The sequence below is a fragment of the Meles meles genome, chromosome 6, assembly GCF_922984935.1.
Source record: "Meles meles chromosome 6, mMelMel3.1 paternal haplotype, whole genome shotgun sequence".
NCBI lineage: Eukaryota > Metazoa > Chordata > Mammalia > Carnivora > Mustelidae > Meles > Meles meles.
The window spans coordinates 131,871,118-131,893,183 of NC_060071.1; the positions used below are offsets into that span (position 1 = coordinate 131,871,118).

Sequence of the window (22,066 nt, forward strand, 5' to 3'; positions counted from 1 at the left end):
CTATCACTGCATGCCACACAATGATCCTAGGCTGGTCCAGAAATAAAAGATACAACAAATATTCTACATCTGCAATAAAATTCTTTTTATGCCATCTGAAATTTGTGGGCAGGAATGTGTTTCTCTGTTGTATCTGGATGTCTATCTGTCTTTCCTTCCTTCTTTCTTTCCTACTTTGCTGGCTCATCTGTCCTCCTTTCAGTTAATTATATTATCATATGGATGGGGTGGGGGTGGGGAGAAGAAAGGCAAGTGGCCTGTGCAGATATGGGGAAAAGGAAGGAAATTAAAAGGAAAAATAATATCTATATAGGAGGAAGAAGAGGAAAACACAGTATTTCATTCTTTTGTACACAACTTTCTTGGAATTATTGGGGTTTGTTTTGTTTCGAGCATAAATATAAATACTGGAGGGATATGCTGAAAGGGGAGAAATTAGAGATTAGGATGGCAAGAAAAGATTTTGTTGCCTTGTTTATTTTGTATATCTATGTATCTCTCGGTATTTAAAAAATGATTATAATTACCAATAAAATATAGCAATGAGTTTCACATAGCCATAATGATCAAAATACTAAATGTGAATCAAAACAAAATAAAGTAAATTGAACCACCAAAAATTCATGCGGCACAAGATGAGGTGAAATGACAGAAAATGTTTTTCAAATATATACAAGGTATATATCTATGTATATATATACACAGGAATGTGCATATATGGATAGATATATTGTATAATTTTTTTCTCTCCACCCCTCCCAGGGATAACTGAATTATGGAATCATCACTGTAATAATGATACAGAAGAAAACAAAACCTAAAGAAAAGTTCACATGCTTTGTTCCCCAAGTTAAAACAGTATCATGCAAGTCTGTGTTGGCTGATGTAAAAATGGAGGTATGAATTTCTGTGTAAATACATGACTGATGGCAGGGACTGTTGTTAATCTCTGTTTACATTAGTCTAATATCACTTAAACTGTGTCTACATATATACGGCGTGATAGGTACTATACATTTAATATGCACAGACATTATATACAAATACATATATATATATATACACACAGTATTTATACTGGGACTTAATGTGAGAAAAAATACAGAACAAAAAGAAAAAAGGAAACTCATAAAAACCTTTCCTTGGAAACCCAATCCCTCTTTATTAATTTGGAGGGGGGGCTTGCTTAATGATTTCATTAAGTTCACTTGTTATCAGCTACTTGCATTGGCATTTGAAATCAGGAAGTTCTCATGAGTTTGGCTTGAAATTCTCCCTTCATCATGCCCAACCATCTTCACCCTGCTACCCAAGAAGACCTGGTACTAGACCTTACTGTGTGTTCAAAGACAAGTTTATTACTGAACTGTACTAATTTTTCAATCATAGTGTATCTGAAATTCTGTGCCCTCAAACGAAGATATAGAAGAATGATTTTGGGCAGTAAGTGATTCTGTCACTGGTTGGTATCATCTTCTATGGTTTTTTTCCTTGCCCACTCTTAGGGTATGCTATTTCTAAATTAGCAACCTCTCCTCCAAGTTCTGACAATATTCTAGGCATTTCCATTTACTGTCCACACTGGTTCTTCCCTTTCTTTCCTTTTTCTTTTTTTATTCCTTTTATTTTTCTATCTGTCTTCCCTAATAGACTATGAGCTCCTTGAAGATGTTTTGTCTTATTTTTGTTCTCCTAGCACCTATTCTAGTGCTTACACAGAACAGTCACTAAAAGTTATTGCACAAATCATTAAATTTTCAAATGGAAATGTGTATACTTACACATTGATCTTATTGATTCCTGTCCCTTCTCAACATACCACAAAATCTTGGGTCATGGAAACAGATTTTTTTTTCATTTTTATCATTCTTATTATTCAGTTTACTGTTTCTGTTATGAAAACCATGACAATGGTCAATCCATGAGCCACCTATTTTCTGTACCTCATGCCTGAGCTATCAGTCGCCTAATTGTGTACTAGTCAATCAGACTTTCCTATGCTTTTATTTCTATTCATACGCTAATTATCAAAGCAATTTACCATTAAGGATTTAAAGGGCACATATTTGCTTCAATAACTTAAAAATTAGCTTGGGTTGAAGTGCAGTTGGATTATAAGAGAATGATATGATTCATCAACAAGTGGGTTAATGAATGAAAACAGAAATTACACCATTAAATTGGGAACATTATGTGCCCATAAACATACTCTATTAATTTATAAATCACTGGGTGCAATTCAAAAATTGGTAGGATTTAGCCTAGATCTAAATGTATCAATACCTATTTGCTTTTGCATACATTAGACATGTATTATAACTCAGATGTAAAATGACTAATGTCTATAGCCAACAATGAGCAATTAATGAAATTTACATCCATTTTTTTATAGTCTTCTTAGCAAAAATAAAACATTTCTGAGATTACTTCCATTATCCCTTTATTAAATGTGTTTTAAAGTAGACTTAAGCTTCAAGGTGGATCCTAGACACTATGACACTCAGACACTCCTATGGTATTTTATTTAGTCATTTACTATTCTACTATACACTGAATTTTATTTAATTTTATAAAAATCTTTCCATATGGAAACTCAAGATTGCAAATAGAATCATTATGTCATTAGCCCATATTTCCATGTAGAAAAGTCTTTCTAAAATTAAATAAAAATCCATTTCTTTGTAATAAAAATGTATAAGTTGCTCATGCTTCAAGCTTGTTGAAAACACTAATGACAGGGTATATTTCTATAAACACATAAGACTACAAATATCGTGTTTAAAGCCTATCACCAGCACATTTAGTTTTTTTTAATCTGTGGATTCTGAAAAATAATTCTTATCATTCTGATCCAAAATCAGTATTGTCTTAACATTTCAGCTGCATTTTCTACGGTGATCCAGCAAATAAAAACCAGGATTTCGTGAGTTTTTAACAATTCTGTGCCAGATTTTCATATTATAAATACCGAGGAATCTCAAACTGACAAAGATTAAGAACCCAGTTCTACCCGGAGAACACAACAAGGCTATGCTCTTGGTGTTTTGCCAAATTTAAATTTCACCCACACTGGGCTGAATATTATTGTGTGACTAACAAAGAGAAACAAAGTAGCAATAACACCTAATGCAAATGTGAGGGCTGTGGATTTCAGGAGTAAAAATACATCTGAGAATCACTCTGGGGATAGTAATTATTTTGTGATCTCAAATTACTGCCAGTAGTTTAAACATCTCCCTCAATCCCACCATTATGAAAGTTGTTAAGCACCGTCCTATTAATGGATGGATGTGTTTCATCCTTACTTCCTTTTACTGTCTGCCCTCTGGTGGGAGGACTGTCCTTTGAGATTTGATCAAGGACCATTTTAACAAAAGTAGAAGCAAAAAACCTGGTTAATTGACAGCCAGAAAAATGTATCCTTGTGTAATGGCTGGATAAATCAATATGGTTAATTGTTGCCATGCCCATTTCTCAGGTGTAAAAGACATTTCTTTTTCTTCTTCTTCTTCTTTTTTTAATCTCTGCTCTGTGACCCCAGCCTTCAGGACTTTAGGATACTGAGACTATAAATATATAGAATTCAGAAAGCTGATAATTTTCAATTACACAAAAGCTAACCTGAGATCACAATATTTTGATATTATTTCTATTTCCAAAAACGGAGACAGTGGAGGTCAGATTGGGGAAGGGAGAGAAGATTTCTTTTCCATTTGGGAAGTGAATTTTGTCAATTTCTCTACATATCAGAATCAGTTCCCATATTTTAGATCACAAATGTGAATTTACTAAAGATCTTAATTGTAATTTGACTTCCCATATAATTTATCAATAATCCCATTTTCTAGTGGTCACATGAATTCCCCCCAGCTTCCTTATTTTGTTGTTGTTGTTGTTGTTGCATCCAAAGAGTGAGAACAATGAAACATGAATTCACTGCATAATTTCACAATAGAAGCACACTTGGGAAGGAAAGAGTTTGTTTTTGAAGAGACAAGTCTGAAATATTAAACAGACACCAACTTCTTTTGAGGGGAATATAATCCATGTGTACAAATTAGGAAAATTAAAATCCTGACCCTCAATTTTAGGTACTTGGCTATTCAAATATTCTTTTGAATATTTTCATTTAACGCAGGTATCTTTGTTATGATTTTTTAAATTTTCAATGCTGGTTTCTCCATGTAAATGTTCAGAAAATGCAATTTGACCTGTGACTCGTTAAAAAAAGTAGAGAATTCTTTTTTGAAGAAGAAGAAATGTGGGTTTCTTAGGGTGAAATTTATTTGCATGGAACATATATTTTAAATAATTCAACAGGTTTTATTTAGGTCTTTAAGGGAAGATGAAGTTAGAGATATGAAAAATCTCCAATTTAACCTAAGATTCTGAGGTATTTTGAGTGTCTTATAAATTCAATATAAACATACTCCCTGAGCTTTCACTTTCTGACTTGCTCTCATGGCCTAGGTTTTTTTAATTTATTTTTTACTCATTACAACCAGAGAGTATTTAACACTCACTGGATTTAAGATTTCTAGACTATCATCAGGCAAACTCCAAAAAAATTTAAGTGGTCCCTAAAGATGATCTGATTGAGTTCTACAAAGGAGGGTGATCCCTAAGTGCCAATGTGGGTTGTGGGTGTGAAAGGCAATTGCTTACATCTGATTCAAAACCAGGAGTTGTAAAGCCCATTCTCATTTAGCAAAGATTATATAAGAAAAATAATTCCATTAAAAATCTGATGCCCACATGAAAACAAAAGATGTTGAATAGACTGTATACTAAACTATTCAAATTTATGAAAAATGAGGGTTTTAGTGAGCCTAAATAACTGAGAAAGCTAGAAAATCCTACACTGGATAACAAAGTGAGAGAAGAAAAGGTCATTGTTAAGTAAGATGAAACAAGGCCTGGGTAATTAACCACATTTAGTATATTTCCATCAAACATCTGGTCTGGAAAAGAGTAAAATTTGAGAAACTGAGACAGTGAGTTAGAATGTTCAAATCCAGAATTTTAACCTCCGTATTCACACCGAATCTCAGACTAACAAATTATGTCAAAGTAATCTAAAGCTCACCATTATCTGTTACTGTATGAGCAACAGAAGATTTCTCTTTCGACAAGATAAAACCCAGCTCCAGAAATAACTTGTTTAAATTTTTCTGATTTTTAAATCCAGATTGTTCGGGGAAGATGTGAAGGCTATGGAGATATTTCTCATAGAATACAAAAGAAGTCTCAGTATCTCTATGCTTATAACCTTCATCAGTGTTAATCAGGCCCCCAGGGTAAAATCTCTGTCAGTAGGAATATCTATCTCCTTCTTGTATTAAATATGCCTCTAACGTATTTCTGTATATATCTGAATCACTTATCAGGAACACTTTATGTAATAAATAAATTTAGAAAGAAGAAATACTCGTTTTTCCTATGTGAGGAGTTGAATAGTCCCAGGCAGAGGGAATCATGTTAGCTCCTTCAGGGCCAACACTGCGTCACTTACCTTATTTATATAACCCCCTCCCACACTCCCTTGCTAAACACAACAGATCGTTTTAAAACCTGCTTTATCTCCCACCTGCCCCATGTAATTATATTACTCAAGAAATGCTGGCATTGAATTCCTGTCCTCTGCTTTTGAATCAGATGAAACACCTGTGCAGCCACTAAAAAAAAAAAAGCAAATGGACTTAGTTTGGAGCCATTCAGGTTTGGGCCTGTTCGAATTCAATACCAAATGGCAATATACACCCACAACCTGGGGAGCTGTAGACCTTGTGAAGCAGATCTGGAAAAGCCCTCTGTTTTATTAGAGAGGTTGCTATGGTGATGACCATGCGTAGGAGGCAGGAAGGTAGTAGGGGGAGACAGCGGCGATATTTTGTAATGGCCAAGCCTTAATTATTGTAAAAAGACTTAAAATCAAGTTTTGAACAACAACGTTGCATATATACAGATATTACTGCTATGAAAGCAAGATAACCAGAGAAAGGATAAACAAAAAATTCAAAGTCTAGGTATCTTAAACTATTGGCCACAGAATTAATTTAATACATATCTTAGGGGTCATGACATATTCATATCTGAATTCCTAATATCTGTTACCTGCCTAACATATAGTTAACTCAAAAAATATTTGCTGAACTGAATTATTTTGGAGAGGAAATTTAGGTAACAAAGCTCCTAATTCTATTTTCCAATAGCTTGCTTATGGGAACCAGTAGGACAGGAAGGCCTCAACGCTAGAGATAAACTATATCCTGTCCTAGTGCTCAGAAATATTTACTGAATTAATGAATGGATGAATTAATGAGTGACAATACCCAATTCTGGTATAGACTGGATGTATCTGCCTTCCAGTGTTATTAAAACCTCATGTAGAACATCAAGATTATTATCTAATAATCTGAAAAAATCTGACCACAAGGCCAGAATTACTTTCCTTCTATACAACTGAGCTCCTAAAGGAACAGGTCATATTCCAAAATGGAAAGGCCCTACCTATTATTATGTCCCCATGTAATGCTAAAAATAGGAACCCATAGAACTTCCTTGATTCAAAGCCACTTGCAAGATACTAGTCAGAACTTCAACAAAATTTGAAAAGAAGGAAAAAACAAAACAAAACAAAACAAAACAAAACAACCCCATAAATCATCTTGGGGTAAGAAACAGAAGGTTTTTACTTTTGTTATATATTTTTTTTCACAAACTTTGAATTTCTCTAGAATTAAGCAAAAGAACATGTTTCATGGCTCACCTTTAAAAGAAAAAAATAATAAAGCAACCCAAAGAAACAACTAGAATATTCTATTTATTTCTCTCAGCTGTTGCAGAAATAAGATCCTAACCCAACTCCAGCTTTTAATTCTATTAAACATACACAGAAATTCGATGATATCTGTTCTCTATTATATATATATAAATGTTAACTTATAGCAAGTCTCAAAACAGATGACTTGGAAAAATTGATAGGAAATAATCAGGGACTGCAGTTGCCTACTGGACAATATATAGCTCACTATAAAGAAAGACCATAAAATATCAAAATGTATCCGGGTGCGAATGGGTAACACACTGAAGCCTCGAGTGGCCAAAGTCCTCTTAACTTCAGCATGGTAGATACATTTTGAAGCATCTCAGCCGTTGACATGGCATGGTTCCGTACTAATTTTGTGTTTCCTATGCTATATTACTGCACAATTCTCTAAACGTAGAATGAACAAAATTAGTATAAATATAATACCATGTTAACTGCTATTGCAATCCCATGGAAATCATGTTTTGTTTTTGTTGTTTCGTTTTTGTTCTTTGGTTTGGGTTTCTGATTTTATTTTGTTTGCCACGCAGGCTCAGAAACATTTCAGGACATTTAAATGATCTTTATAGCTCCAGTCTGGGTTCATGGTGTTTTGATGTTATTCTGATAAGGGTGTCTTCATGCACCCACCACCCCTTGTCAATTTCATAGTCGCCAGGGCTGCGGTACTTTTCCTAGTCCCATAGTTAATCTGGGTGCCCAATTGCTCAACATTAGGTGGTACACCATAGATTTTTCTTTGGGTGTCAGGAACTGATGTTAAATTTCCCTGGCTTCATATCTGCTCCTTCCATGGGATTTGATGCTTTTGATTATATATTAATATTTATATATGTATGCTTATACATATATAGATATAGGAAATACATTAACATACTATACTATATATAAAACACATGTATATTCACATATATGTATGTATTGTTTTTTGCAAATGTAAAAATAAAGCAAGCAAAACAAGACTGACCTAACCTACCTGTACTCGGCTCACATTCAATGAAGTCTTCGTCATCGCTTGAACATTCAGCAGATGAAACAAGGTCATCTGATGTTGGCTGTGTGTGTCAAAGGAAAAATAATGGGGCAGGGGAAGGGGAAGAGAGAAGAGAGGGAGAGATAAGGAAACCAATGAACAGAAGCATCAAAGACTTATCACGATGTCCTGCTTCCCATCATTATTATGTTTCTCTTCTCTAAAGAGGGCATCCTGCAGGATAGAGCATTTTAAACTCTTACGCAGCTGTGAATGGCTAAGGGTTCAGACAACCTGTATGGACTTTATGAAAAGCTGAATGACTCCAAGTGGTTCCAGGAGGCTCAAGACTATCCCATCCCTGTAAGTCACATTGTACAGCCTGCCTCTATTCTGATTTTGATTTCAGTTTTGAGAATCTGAAGGGCAAGAGGAGGGTTATACAAATGGTGGGCCCTGTAAGAGTGCAAGCCAGCATGAAAAGGCACTGCAAACTTTGAGGGTTTCCATGCATATGGTGTGTGGTCTCAAGTGTATGATTTGGTGGTTGTGAATCTATGGGCAGGCGTAATAAATGAATGCTGTGGAATGCAGTCTGTTCAGGAACAGCATAATGGCTTTTCTTGCTAGCAGCGATCTCTTCATGTAATTGCTGCAATTAGCTGAATTAGTAATGTAGGCCAGCAGAGAAATACCACATGACAGCCTCCGGACACAGGTAAGAATGTTTCTGACGACAGCAGAAAAAAATCTGGTTGCCACAACAGTAATTCAAATTGTGAAACTTTTTTTTTTTTCTATTGGATCCTGTAGAAACCACCCCCCGCCCCAATGCCAGGGAATCCACTGGAAGAAATACAGGAAACTGTGGGTATGGGCAGTAAGAAGGGCCTTTTCTGCACAGAAGACGAGAAGACTACTTTCTGTACCTGGCAGATATTGCATGCACAATTAACACTATTGAATAATTAATCTACAGATCTTACATAAAAACCAGATTTTTGTCCTAGTATGTGCATAAGAGTACTCAGTATATAATAGCTGTTCAATAAATACTCATTTCTATCCCCCTCTTGATATTAATAATATTAAGTGATTTGCTTGGTTTTATTATTCCCAGTGCATTGAACTCTGAATCCATATTCAAGAACAAAGAGAAATTAGAGGCCACATGCTGAGCTAGACATGTATATGTATTTATTAGTTATAACTGTTATTAACTAATTAGATACACTTCTCATAATGGTCCTTTGGGACAGAGTTTTAAGGAGAACTTAAGTTCAGAGGACACAGGACTCATAAGAAACAGTGAGGATTTGAACAGATACCTCTTAGTCAAAGTCTGCATTTTTGGTTCACATAAGCTCCTTTTATACCTTTCCCCCATGATGTTAGTTTTGGACTGAAATGTGTCCTCCAAAATTTATATGCACAGTTCTAATCCCCCAGTACCTCTGAATAGGACTAGTTTTTGGAGATAGGGTCTGTGTTAAAATGAGATCATTAGGGTTAGCCAAATGCACTATGCCTGCAGTCCTCAATAAAAAGATGAGATTAGGAAATAGACATGCATAGAAGGGACGGGTGAAGGCACAGGGAGAAGATACCCATCCATAAGCCAAGGAAAGAGTCCTCAGAAAAACAAAAAACAAAAAACAAAATAACAACCCTGTTGACACCTTGACCTCAGCCTTCTAGCTTCCACAACAGTGAGAAAATAAATTTCTGTTGTTTAAGCCATTCAGTGTGTAGTACTTGGTTACGGGAGCCCGAGCAGACCATGCACGTGACAACCTATATGCTTAGCATTCCCAGACAACATCCTTTCTGAAATATACACATGAAGCATAGAATTACTGGACACAACAAAGAACAACAGAAAATCACACTAGGTAGTTGATTTCACTTAACGGACAGTGGTAGAGGAGAGGTGCCTTAAACACCATTATTGATCATTACTCCACATTTGACAGGGAGATACTTCAACACTGCTCCTCCTTAAAGTTAAAAGAAAAAGAATTTTCAAACGTACTTTTCTTTTTTCTTTTTTTTTTTTTTTTTTTTCAATTAGACCCGACTGAAGGGTGCATTTCATTTCGAGCAACTGAAGCGGGCAGTGGTGTCCCAGAGTCAGCCTGATTGGTGTTAGAAAAAAGGCGGGCATGCCTCCTTGGAGTTTCCGGTTGTGACTGGGCCTTTTGCACGCCCACCTTCGGTTACTTAGGGAAGGGAGGTTGTAAGGGGATACACGTTCACTGCAGGACTGCAGAAGGCAATCACAAGAGGCAAACAGCCTTTCTGGAAGGGTCCCCATCACTGTGGGGTAGTTCTAAAGCATGACTTATCCGTGCAGGTAAGACCGCTCTCAAGGCAGCAACAACTGTTTTGGGTGTTTGAGGGAATGGATCTTAGATATGAAAATGCTTTTTGACCTGCCAAAAGCTTACAGTACTTAAACAAATATACAGTCTAGCAGTGGGAGACTGCTAAATTTTATGGGAGAAGGGCAATTAGGGGAAGAAATGGTCTAAAAAACTCCTTAGAGGGTAGTAATAAAAAAGAAGTTGAGAATATACTTCTAAAGGTAATCAATTGGAAATTAATTGTTGGTGACTTCATTATAAGGACCTTGAGGAATGGCCCGTATGTGACATAACTGGCTCAGGGTCCTAGTATTGAGTGAAAACCAATCTAATGAACGCATCACAAGAACTGAAAGCAAATTCTAAGAAAGTTATATGAATGTTGATTGGCCAAAGATATGATATAGAGTTTTTTTCCCCCCCAAGGAGAGTACTAGACTCTGAGATTGAAGGATATTTACTATTTTCCTCTCAGCGTCCCACTGCCTCTTCTAATGCTACACTATTTATTCCCTGAAGCTGTGTGGTTTGGGTGACTGTGTCCCCAATGGTACCTCCACTTCTGTCCCCAACATGGGCCCAACCACCACTGCAGACCCCACAGATATGCTCTTCTACATTTTCATGGCCTTTTCCCCCAGTTAACTGGCCCTGTACCCTAGTTCCCAGAGGTCTGATTTCTGCGGGTCTTCCATACGCATATAACGTTCCTCCCAGGCAACGGAAACATATTTTGCCAGTAGCCCCCTTAATAGTGATTAGACTCCAAGGATGATTGGCGGCAGGCCATCTAGCAGAGCATGGAATGAGCAGGACTGACTCTCCACAGAGCACAGCTGTGACTCCCATCTCCTACACTTACAGTCATAGTGATTGTGTGTGTGTGTGTGTGTGTGTGTGTGTGTGTGTGTGTTACTTCCTCTTTCCAAGCCTCCATTTTTCCATCTGTAAATTGGGATAAACACAGTTTCTTGTCATGAAGTATAATGTTAAAAGTGAAGCTCTGGGGGTGCCTGGGTGGCTCAGTTGGTTGAGCGTCTGACTCTTAGTTTTGGGTCCGGTCATGATCTCGGGGTCGTGAGATTGAGCCTGGCTCAGGCTCCGAGCTCAGCGGGGAGTCTGCTTGAGATTCTGTCTCTCTCCCACCCCCTGCACTCTCTCTCTCTCTCTCTCTCTCTCTCTTTCTCCCAAATAAGTAAATAAATCTTTAAGGAAAGAAAAAGTGAAGCTGTGTTCCTGGCATATGGGGCATGCTCACTAAATGTTAGCTAAAACGAAGTCAAGCAATCAATCACTCAATCAGTAACAGCACTTCCAAGCCTAGTTGCCACTCTTACTTTAAATAAAGTTGCTATCCGCCTATGTATTCTTCCTTCAATGATTCATCCCCATTAGAACTGGTCTTTGCTGCTGATAATTCATTACCTCCATTTTAATTCATTTTCTCTGGTTGTATCTGCCATAAAGAGTGATCAAGAAAAATATACTCATAGAGACGCCAAGAGAGCTTAAAAATCACTGGAAGATAATCTGTTTCCCATGGCTCTGGGTCCAGACAATCTGTGTGGGTTTTATGTGAATCCAGCCCCTTCCTTTCTGTCTCTCAAACCTCATCATCACCAATTACAGCCACTGCCAATGAAATTCCCAAAGCCATTACAAACATCTCAATCCCCTCATTGCCCAACACTGTAACCAGTGTTTGCCTGGAGAACCTGGCATCTGACACCACCATGCCTGCCACAGAGCACTGTCGTTTCAGAAATTCTTGCTCTACTAGGGGCAGCAAGCTTTGATTTGCAAAGGACTCAGGATTTAGAGCACTATACTTAGGGATTAATTTTTTTTTTAACGACTTCCCTCCCTGCCATATAAAAAAACCCAAAATTACAAACCAAAAGCTTTTGGATGCTATGTACTTAGAATCCCATCCTAAAGTTAAGGACAATTTGATTCCATATTGCTCTCAGAAAATCCAAGGCTTTCTTTTCGCAGCTCTTTAATTTTCCTGTCTGTGTCCTTCCCCAAATATAAGTAAATTCAGGTTCTAACTCAGAACTTTGGGAAAAGAGGCACACTTTTTTGACTGTTGGTTCCCATAGCTGGTGAATTATGCTTCATTGTTGCAGATACACAAAGACTCAGGACATAATTACTATGACTAGAATGGAACTATGGACTTTGGTCCTTAAACAAAATGTGGTAGCCCTAGGCTGTGTATGTGTGTCTTTTCCTACAATCATATCCGTTTTCCATAATTGCTTATAACTCTTTAGAAAAAAGACCAGTTAGCACTCTTGAGAGGAAAAAGATATTTGAACTTCCCAGAATTATGCCTGCTACTAATATTCTCCACTTATTAAACACTCGCTATATTCAGACTTCACGCTACATAGCTGACACATATCCACATCTTAGTACTCATAATAACCAAGGGCGTGGACATTTATAGTGACATCCGCTACTTTTACTGCCTACCACCCATGCTCCTTCAAGGAATAATAGTGCTTTAGAAGTTCTTCTATTCTTTTTCTTTCAAATATTTTATTGATGTATTTGACAGAGAGGGAGAGAGAGATCACAAGTAGGCAGAGAGGCAGGCAGAGGGGGAAGGGGAAGCAGGCTCCCCGCTGAGCAGAGAGCCCGATGCAGGGCTCCATCCCAGGACCCTGAGATCATGACCTGAGCCGAAGGCAAAGGCTTAACCCACTGAGCCACCCAGGCGCCCCGAAGTTCTTCTATTCTTAATGTTATGCTGGGAATGCTTATCAAAGCACTTTCTCTGCAATCTTCCTATTACTTTTCTTCACAATGATTATCTAAAGCTCTCATAATTCCCAGTGATTAAGCTTGACGTGTTTACATATTACAGCTCCCACAAGTCCAATATCTACATTATCTAGAAGACCATCAAGAATGAACAGAAGGTCTGTGACCACCTCCAAACCAAACAGTTTGATCATGGCTGGACTCTTAGACCCACCATCTGTGATATATGACGGTATCATCAGGTGCTTTGTTCATCTTTCATTCATTCCTTTATCCCTCACATAAATATTTGCTGAACACCTATGTGTCAAGCACTGTAGCCATTTATGAAGGATACAGCGACAGGTAAACCACAGCTCCACTGCTCTGGGAATTCCTAGTCTCTGAAGAGAAGGCCAAGTAAACAGGCAAAGTTGACATAATAAACTCAATGTCATGACAAGAGTAAGCAGAAGGTGCTAAGGGAGCAAACATCAGGGGAGCAGAGAGAGCTCCTGGGCAGAGGGGAAGTGGAAATGAGCCCAGAGGGACAGGCAGCAGTGAAGCGGGGAGAGCTGAGAGCTGTGGGCAGGAGAAGGAAATTCCAGGTGGAATCAACAGTCTTTGCAAAGGCTCCGAGGCATGAAGAAGCAGTTTATTTGTACACCTCTGAGTAGGACAGGGGTGAAAAGATGCACCAGCCTGACAGAATGACAGCTCCCTGAGTTATCGTGTTGTTCTTGCAAACCTGGATAAGGGGCATGAATTTAATGTCCTGTCTTATGGGACATCTTTCCTTCTTCCCCTCCCCATGTCTCATCAGCGTCATCTGTGGCCCTTAGTTTAGAAGCACTTATACATGGTTTCAGAACGTAGTGCTTGGGGCTGACGGTGCCATTCCTCCACAGTACAGATTAATGACCTTACCTTGCCTTCTCAAGGGGAGGAAAATACTCCTTTGTCCCCCTGAATTAGCTGAGTTCCATATTAAAAATAATAATTCATCCTACCCCATTTTGAAATACGCATTTCATATTTTTAATCCACATGTTGAAATTACTCGGTTTCGTATTAGGATTCATAAAACTAAAGATAGGTCTTATAATAACTCTCAATAAAATATCTGTTTGGAAGGAGCCCTCTTTATCCTTTCCTTGAAAGTTTCTTTATTGCATTTGTATTCCTTTCTTTTTTTTCCCACCAGTGTTTATTTTAATAAATAAATTTAAATATAAATTTTATTTAAATATAAATTACCTTAGAATAAACTGGGACAGAAGAAAGCTCAAAAACTCTGTCCACCCAAGTAAATTTATAGGTATATTTACCTTCCAATTCCCTCAGCTTCACAGACCTGGCTTCTCATTTTCCTCCAGTGAGTTATTGTGCCTGTAATCACCTGCTTCTAATTATTTACTCTGAAGGGGTCTACCTCCCAGGAGCAACCCCCACCCCTCATTCTTCATCGCCATCCATTAATCCGGCATTTAGAACAACGTCTGCTGCCGTGGTCAGAAGAGCTCAAGGGAGACTCACCATGTCCCCTCCTTCCTGCCCAGAGGCCTATTTGTGACTTCAAATTCCCACCTTCAGCCCTTTATCTTATACTGAGAATAGGCTAATCATTCAGGGGGATAATCATTTTTCTCCACCCAGCTCCTTGGAAGCACAGTTCTTTGACCACGATTAGGCGCCAGATAAAATAAGTCCTGCCCCAGAACAGCTTTATGAAATTATAAATAACACACTCAAGAATGATGATCGCCTTTCTTCCAGTGAAAAAGGAAAAGAGAAAGGCCCATAAATATTCTGAAGTCCCACCGAAAACAGCTATGCATCTCTGCAGCTGCTTCATGCTAAAAAGAATTCCATTCCTTCAAATGCGTGGTGTTTTAGCTTTTCGCCTCTCACTTCTATTCCATGATAAAGTTGGGGTTTAAGGCATCTCATAGGATGGAAGGAGACATGCAGCTTCATTACGAACATTTATTCTCTACTGAAATAAAGAGGGTCAAAGATACTTTTGATTAAAGAAGAACCCACAGATTCTAGGTACCCCTGTAACCTTTAATGAGACTTTAAAAACCTTGACCATCATAATTTGAATTTACCTATTGGGATTTTCTTTATCAAATTGTTGCCACCGCATAGTTCTGGTTTAGATTAATGCCTATAGATCCCCCACTTCACACACACACACACACACACACACACACACACACACACACACTCTCTCTCTCTCTCTCTCTCTCTCTCTCTCTCTTTCCCCTGGATGATTTTTAGACCAAACCAAAGGCAGAAAAAGCCTGGATCTTGGGGCGAAGCAGTCTTCTCAACCCTGCCCTCTCTCCCAGCAGCCCCGTCACTCTATCCAACTCAAGTCCAATACAGAAACAACCTGAAAACATGGCAAGATGCATGGGTGGGATTATCAATACCCTCATTTTATTCTGAACACCCCCTTTATAGTTATCTTCAAAACGAGCCACTGAAACTATTGTGAGAAAATGAAACACACGGCTTGAACTTGTCATACTCAGGTGTGAGGGGTCGAGACGGGTTCTGAACGACAGGGACAAAGAGACAAAGTTCCATCTACTTAAGATGCTTTCTGAGATTCCCTCAGGCCTCACCTTTATATGCCCATGTACCTTTGCTGGGACAACACCCTGTGAATTTTAAAACTGTCTCCTGGAGTTCACCGTATTGTGGTTTTTCAAAATAATCCTTTCCTCGTTTCTTTCTACCCACTCCTGGAGATAATCACTTGTCGAGTCAGATATCAATGTCCATGATATTTTTATCATGACATGACTCCTATGTCCATGGAATGAGAAGGCTTTAAAGAGAATTGCCCTGGGCTACAGACACGGCATGCAGCATAACCTGATTCAGTTAACCGGACCAGAGCTCCCTAAGAAAACTGAATACAAAAGACAAACAAATAAAATTATCCTTGACAGATGATTTTAAGTATGTGCACATTTACTCATTCCCTCAACAAATGTTTATTAACTGCCTATGATGGGCCACTCACTGTGCTGGGGGCCAGACACACCCAGTCCTTGTTCTCATGTGGCTTGCAGGCTACAGGGATTTGAGCCAGGTTCAACTCAAAAACACTGACTGGCTGCTAAACCATCAGCCACAAAAACATAAAGTTAATGTGAGGTCCGTCAGTGGCGCCCACGGTAACAAAAACGGACTATTCACAGGCAGGTTGTATAGGACTCCAACGAAACAGTACCACCAGCTTCCTTTAAATTCTGCTCACTCTCCATAGCCTCCATATTCTATCTCTTCCTTTCCACACTGTAGATATTGGAGCAGGATGAGAACACAGCATGATATACAATAACTTTCACTAATGAATTAACCTTTAAAGAAATCCCTTGGCAGACTCAAGATTTAATTAACAGCGAAAGAACCAAGCTAAGCTTAGCCAAACTTTGTGCCAAGGATTGGGGTCCTTTCCTTAGCCAAACTTTGTGCCAAGGATTGGGGTCCTTTCCTTCTATCCTTGAGGTCTTCTCAGATTATATAAATAAATGTGTTATGGCATCTTTTTTTTTTCCTTTTCTTTCCAGTTTTAAGATTTCTTCCATCTGCTCAAAAAAGGAAGGATGGATCAAGAGAGAGGGGAGGGAGGAGGGAGAAGAGAGTGGATAGAAGGGGGATTAATCTGTCTGTTGTTCAAGGCAACCTGACAGAGGGAAGAGGAGTATTGAACCACAGAAGATTAACCAAAACTTCAATGTACCTTCCCAAAAGCAGGAGGAATGTAATGCTACGTGGTGTTCCACTGATAAGCAAATCCCTCTAAATCCTTTCAATTTATTTCTTGGCCTGGAGAAATTACATATTATTTAGGAGGCAAGGGGAAAAAAAAAAAAACACACAACAAAAAAAACCATAAACCACCCACCCAACCACATACCATCTCTAGGAATTTAGACCAGGAGCCTATCGATTATATACATGTAAGGTTTGGCTTAAACAATTATTTTTCTTATTGGTGCAGATTCTTTCTAGTATGGCTAATCAGAAAGGCTTGGCTGTGTTTCCACTATAAAATTTTTGTTCTCACCAGAAACTTTGTTTTGAGTATTTAGGGGCTAAACATTACAAGGGAATGCCAAAATTTTAGCTGAAATTCCAAGGACTAATCTACCTTTCTTGCTTGCTTATCTTCTTGTCAGCCTGCTGCCTTCTTCTTTTTTTTTTCCTTTCTTCTCCTTTTTTTTGGGGGGAGGGTGGTATTTCCATTCTAAGTAAGCATTTTATTCCAATATTATCACCCAAATCAAGCCTCTGTTTTTAAGGGGCAAGTGATTGGGTCAAATATTAATGGAACCCACTAAAAATAATGTAGGCATCAGTTAATGGATATTAAAATTCTGTACAAAAGTCTCTATCATGGAGAGCATCAATGCGTTTTTTTCCTTTTTTTGAACCAAAAATGTACTATTATTTATTTCTCCATATTCTCTCTCTTCAGGGAGAAAAAATGGGTTTTGGGGAAAAATAGAATCATATTTCTTTGTGGGAATGCCTTTTGTCTTGGCCCTCTATTTTGTAGCCTAACCTTACCACTCAACATAGGAGAAACAGCCCTTCCTGGCAGTTTGAGATCATAGCCTAACAAGGCTTAATAATAGCCAAACACTGGAGGAGAACAATGAGTTGCAGGATAAAGCCAGTCCTGGATATTGGTCAGCAATTCCCCAAAAAAGATGTAAGGTAGCCATTCAGCCCAGAGCAAAGAGCAGTGGTTCTCAATTTTTGGTCACTGATAAATTCAGGTATGCTAGATGAGCAGGAGAGAAAGAAGTGGGAAAATAGCAAAATATTGGGAATCAAACAGAACCTTTTTTTTTTGTCTATAGAAAGCTACTTTTATAGAAAAGAGTGTGCAGTGCATGGGAACATCTGTTATGTCTGCCCATGTAGGAAGGGGCTGAGAACGGCTACGTTGGGAAACTAAAAGTGTGAAAGGTTCATGCTTAATAAGAAACTAAGGAAGAAATGCAAGCTCAAGACAACATAAACACAAGGAACAGCATATTAGCACAACCGGGAACTTACCGAACATGTGGCAGAGCAAACTTATCCAGAACAATGGAGTGCAATGAATTGAATGTAAAATTCAACTGATAAAAAGATAAGATTGTTTTTCCTTACTGTACTGGAAAGAATATCTCCCACTCATTCATGTAATATAATATTAGAAAAGGCAGATACAGGTGTCAGAGTAACAGCAGCAGTTAAAGGAAGTTTTGTGCATTTGACATTTGATTTAATAGAATACTGAGGGAGTTACAGGGAATCAGCATTAAATTGGAGTCAGAACTATAAGGGGAACGTGAGAGCGCATTGAGTAACACGGTATCAAACCCCAAGAGAGGAAAATTCAAAGGATTTTGGCTTTGGATTGAGAGTTTATCCCCAGTTACTCATGTCTAAAAGACAATACCAGCCTCCCACAAAGGAAGACTGGGGGATGGATTCAAATATTCTTTGATGTGTATCATAAATCCCAAGTCAGAGAAAATCTTTAGGTACTGCTGCCTGAGAAGTTCAGGATGGACTCACCCTACAGATGCCACTTCCTCCTTCCCAGGCTGCAAGGCGCCTTAAGTGGATTATCTCATTTTGAATAGGGATTCAAAACAATTCACAGAAGCAAACACAACAGAACTTTCATGCCAGAAAAACCAAGATGATTCATTTCTCATTTCTCATGGACAGCATGGCTAGCAATTTCCCCCTAATTTATAGGCGACGAATTTCTTCCCCCATCAGAGCAGACCTAGGAAATAGAGCAGGTGTAATCCCAGTCCAGAGACCTAGACAGACACACAGGCCTCTGTACTCACAAGGGCCTTGAGCTTGGTTTAATGCTCTGCCCTCACCACCTTGAGGTTCTCAACCATTTTGTTTTTGAAAGTGTTTTATAAGAGAAGTTCAATGAGACAATGGAGCTCGTGCATCAGGAAAAGCGACACATGCAATGTGTGTGTCCAGCTCTGCTCCTTGCCACCCCATCTACGAACAGTCTTTGGTTCTCCATAAACCCATGATTCTGCGGACCCACCATGTGGCAGAATATGATGAATCAAACAGATTTATGTGAATGACTCCTCCAACCTCTTCTCCTGGGAGATTGCTTCTACCCTCTAGACAAGACTGACTATGGGTGAAGTCTTAGTCCAAAGCTGACCTCCTTTGCATTTCCTTATTTTAGAGTTTTATACCATATCCTCTGATACGAACACACATAAGTGTGTTACCTGCTGAGGAAGTGGGGCTCCCACAGGCTATGCTTTCCCTTTGAATCAAAGCTGCTTAGAAAGCAGAGAGAAGGCAATGGTGTTCTAAGAACCTAAGCCACCAAGGAAACCTATCACATCCTTTCTTGCTTCTCTGTCTTAGCCAACCACTTACATAAAAATAACAGATAGAAAGAGAAAGGGCCACACAGAGATTTTTTTCCTTTCATCCTACCTTACTATCAGTAAGGTGAAGGTAGAGAGTGTCAGTAGAAGACAGAAAGTGAAATAAATACAGGTGAGTTAACTTTGTGCGGTCCCCACTCTTCCAGTAAGAATAAAACATATACACATATGTGAGCTATGAAATATGAACTGTGATTTCGCTGATGCTGCATTCGAATTAAATGCTCTCGTATTTGAATTTAAAAAACTAGCCTCACACAATATAAAGATGAGTGGAAATAGTCATGCCAATAATTTGAGTTTTTTATTTTTATTTACTTAAAATGGCATTAAATAGCAAATAAAACGTCGTATGACAAGCTGAGAGACTGTGGAGAAAGGAAAAAAAGCTTGATGTTTTTCCTACTTTTTTCTGTCCTTTGAACGAGGGGCCCCTTTGTTTTATTTTGCACTAGTTCCCTCAAATTCTGCAGCTGCTCCTGAAACAGCTGTGCAAAATGTCTTTGAGCCAGGCCAAAGGGTTCTAACGTGGTTTTTAGAAACTCAGATTATGACAAATAGTTTACACTCCTGGGTCTCTTGTGCGTCACTTCTGGCCTCACAAGCCTTATCCTCTGACAAGTACTTTGGGAGAAGAGCACCAGGACACCCTCCTTCCCCTGCTGCTATGGCTCTTCTGTGCCCATCCCGCCCCCTCCCCTGACCTCCGTTATCTGCCCACACTGGAGTTTAATAACAGTCCAGAGAATACCTCATTATAAGGCCCCAGGCCTTGTTTATTTCCTCTTCTTTGAATTCTAAGAAGAGTTTCAATGCAACCACTTTAAAAAAGCACTACGATCGCATTATTTTCTAAAAAAATTTACAGCTTTCTTAAACGTGTACACAGGCAGCAGTGTGGTGGAGGGCAAAAATGAACTGAGAACGTGATACAGAACCAAGGACCTTTGGCAGCACTGAGTGAAAGGTAAACTTCCCGGTGAGAGCCCTGAGAGCCAGCTGCTGCTGGGAAAAGTGGGCTGCCCTTCCGAACTGGTCCTCTGGGAAGAGAAAGTCAGTAAATTCCAATACTGCTGAGTTAGTGCATCTTAACTTATGTCAGAAGAATATTTTTAATTTACACTCTGACTCTTTGAAAGAAATCAATATGTCATTTGCTGGGACTTTTTTTTTTTTTTAATCCAAGGATCTTTATTTAGCTTTTCTGTATGTTTTCCCCCTAGTCTTCTAGAGAGCAAAGGAAAAAGTGTTTTGTTTGTATTCGTATTGATTCGATCACTTTGAGGGAAAAAAATAAACAACTAAATGCAGCGGAGTAGCTTTAAACAATCTTTTAGGGATCAAGATCTCTAAGCAACATAGTCTCTCATTCTAGGTGATTGGAAATAAACAGAAATCAATAAAGCAGGATTACTGGGCAATAAACAAGAGAAGCTACATTCATAATGTAAGAGGCTTCTTTTCATGCATTCATTACTGAAGAATGCACTCGAGCCCTACTCTGTTCTTACGCCAGCATAGATTTCGTCCCATAAGGTAGTCTTGTTTTTCTTCTAATTTTTTCTTTCTTTTTTAATGTTTAATTTTTTGAAAGGTACTGAAGAGAGCCTCTCTAACATATATCCAGGAGCTCCCACATTCCTAAGTTTGCTCAGAGGACCCAACAGACAAGGAAGGTACTTAGCACACAAGTCAAGGATTTGGCTCCTCAGACTCTTCCCCTGCCAGAACTCTATATGTCCAGCAAGGTTCCAGGGAAGGAACAACACAAGCATAGCATAATATGGGGGCAGGGCCTGATGGAACACGGTCCCTGCCTTCAAAGTGTTTACACTGTAGCAAGAAATACAAGTGCTGGAGACATTTGCAATATTCATTCTATTCTTCCTCCTTTCTGGGGCTGGTGATGTGACCTGCCTAAACAAGTCTCCTTTGTAACCAGATGCGACCACATGGCATCAGTTTGGACAAAGTGATATAGATAAGGAAATCTGTTTGCAGTTCCATAATACTTATTCTATTCCCAATAAAAGAGGAAGAAATGGCAGGTCCCACTGCTTTCCCTTCTTCCTTGGATTTGGATGAGATATCTGGAGCAGCAGCAGCCATCTTGTGATCAGAAACTGGTAAGTGTGAGGGAAAGAACAAAAGATTGAGAAGCTGACTCTGATGTTGTTTAAATGCATGATCTGAGTCCAAAAAAGTAGTTTTTTTTAGTTTCCAGACTCAGAATTGTTGTTAAGTGAGAAAAATATATCCCCTCTTCAATCACTGCAGGTCAAGTTTTCTCTTACTAGAAGCTGAACACAATCAAAATGGAGAGAACAATGCATAGAGAGCAACCAGAGAGCTGCAAGGCATCATGTGAGTGCTCTCTGCTTTTGGTGGGCAGTAGTCACCAGGTGGCATTTTCATAATACCCAGGAGTGGGACTTGGAAAGTTCACACTGATTACAATGTTCTCATATGCCAACTCTACGGCCCGGATGGAAGTCCAAAAGGAACTTGAAAGAGGAGAGATCATTTTGAAGTTGGATAAGCTGGGATAAACATTTTCACCCTAGTGACAGAATATACATATGTATATATATATATATATATATATATATATATATATAGACAGAATATACATATGTATATATATATATATATGTATATATATATATATATACAGAATATATACAGAATATATCTTGCC

At 38.5% G+C, this 22,066-nt stretch overlaps 1 protein-coding gene across 31 annotated transcripts in view; it reads right to left on the minus strand.

Moving 5' to 3' along the window:
* NRXN3 (neurexin 3) overlaps positions 1-22,066 on the minus strand; it is a 1,600,055-nt gene that overhangs the window by 44,675 nt on the left and 1,533,314 nt on the right. For 23 of the 31 annotated variants that reach the window (XM_046009334.1, XM_046009311.1, XM_046009316.1 and 20 more), the window contains one exon: positions 7,806-7,884. In XM_046009334.1, coding sequence (XP_045865290.1) covers positions 7,806-7,884 — 79 coding nt within the window. Of the gene's footprint in view, positions 1-7,796; positions 7,885-22,066 lie in introns of all 31 variants that reach the window. The other 8 variants (XM_046009332.1, XM_046009320.1, XM_046009313.1 and 5 more) reach the window with 1 other exon arrangement.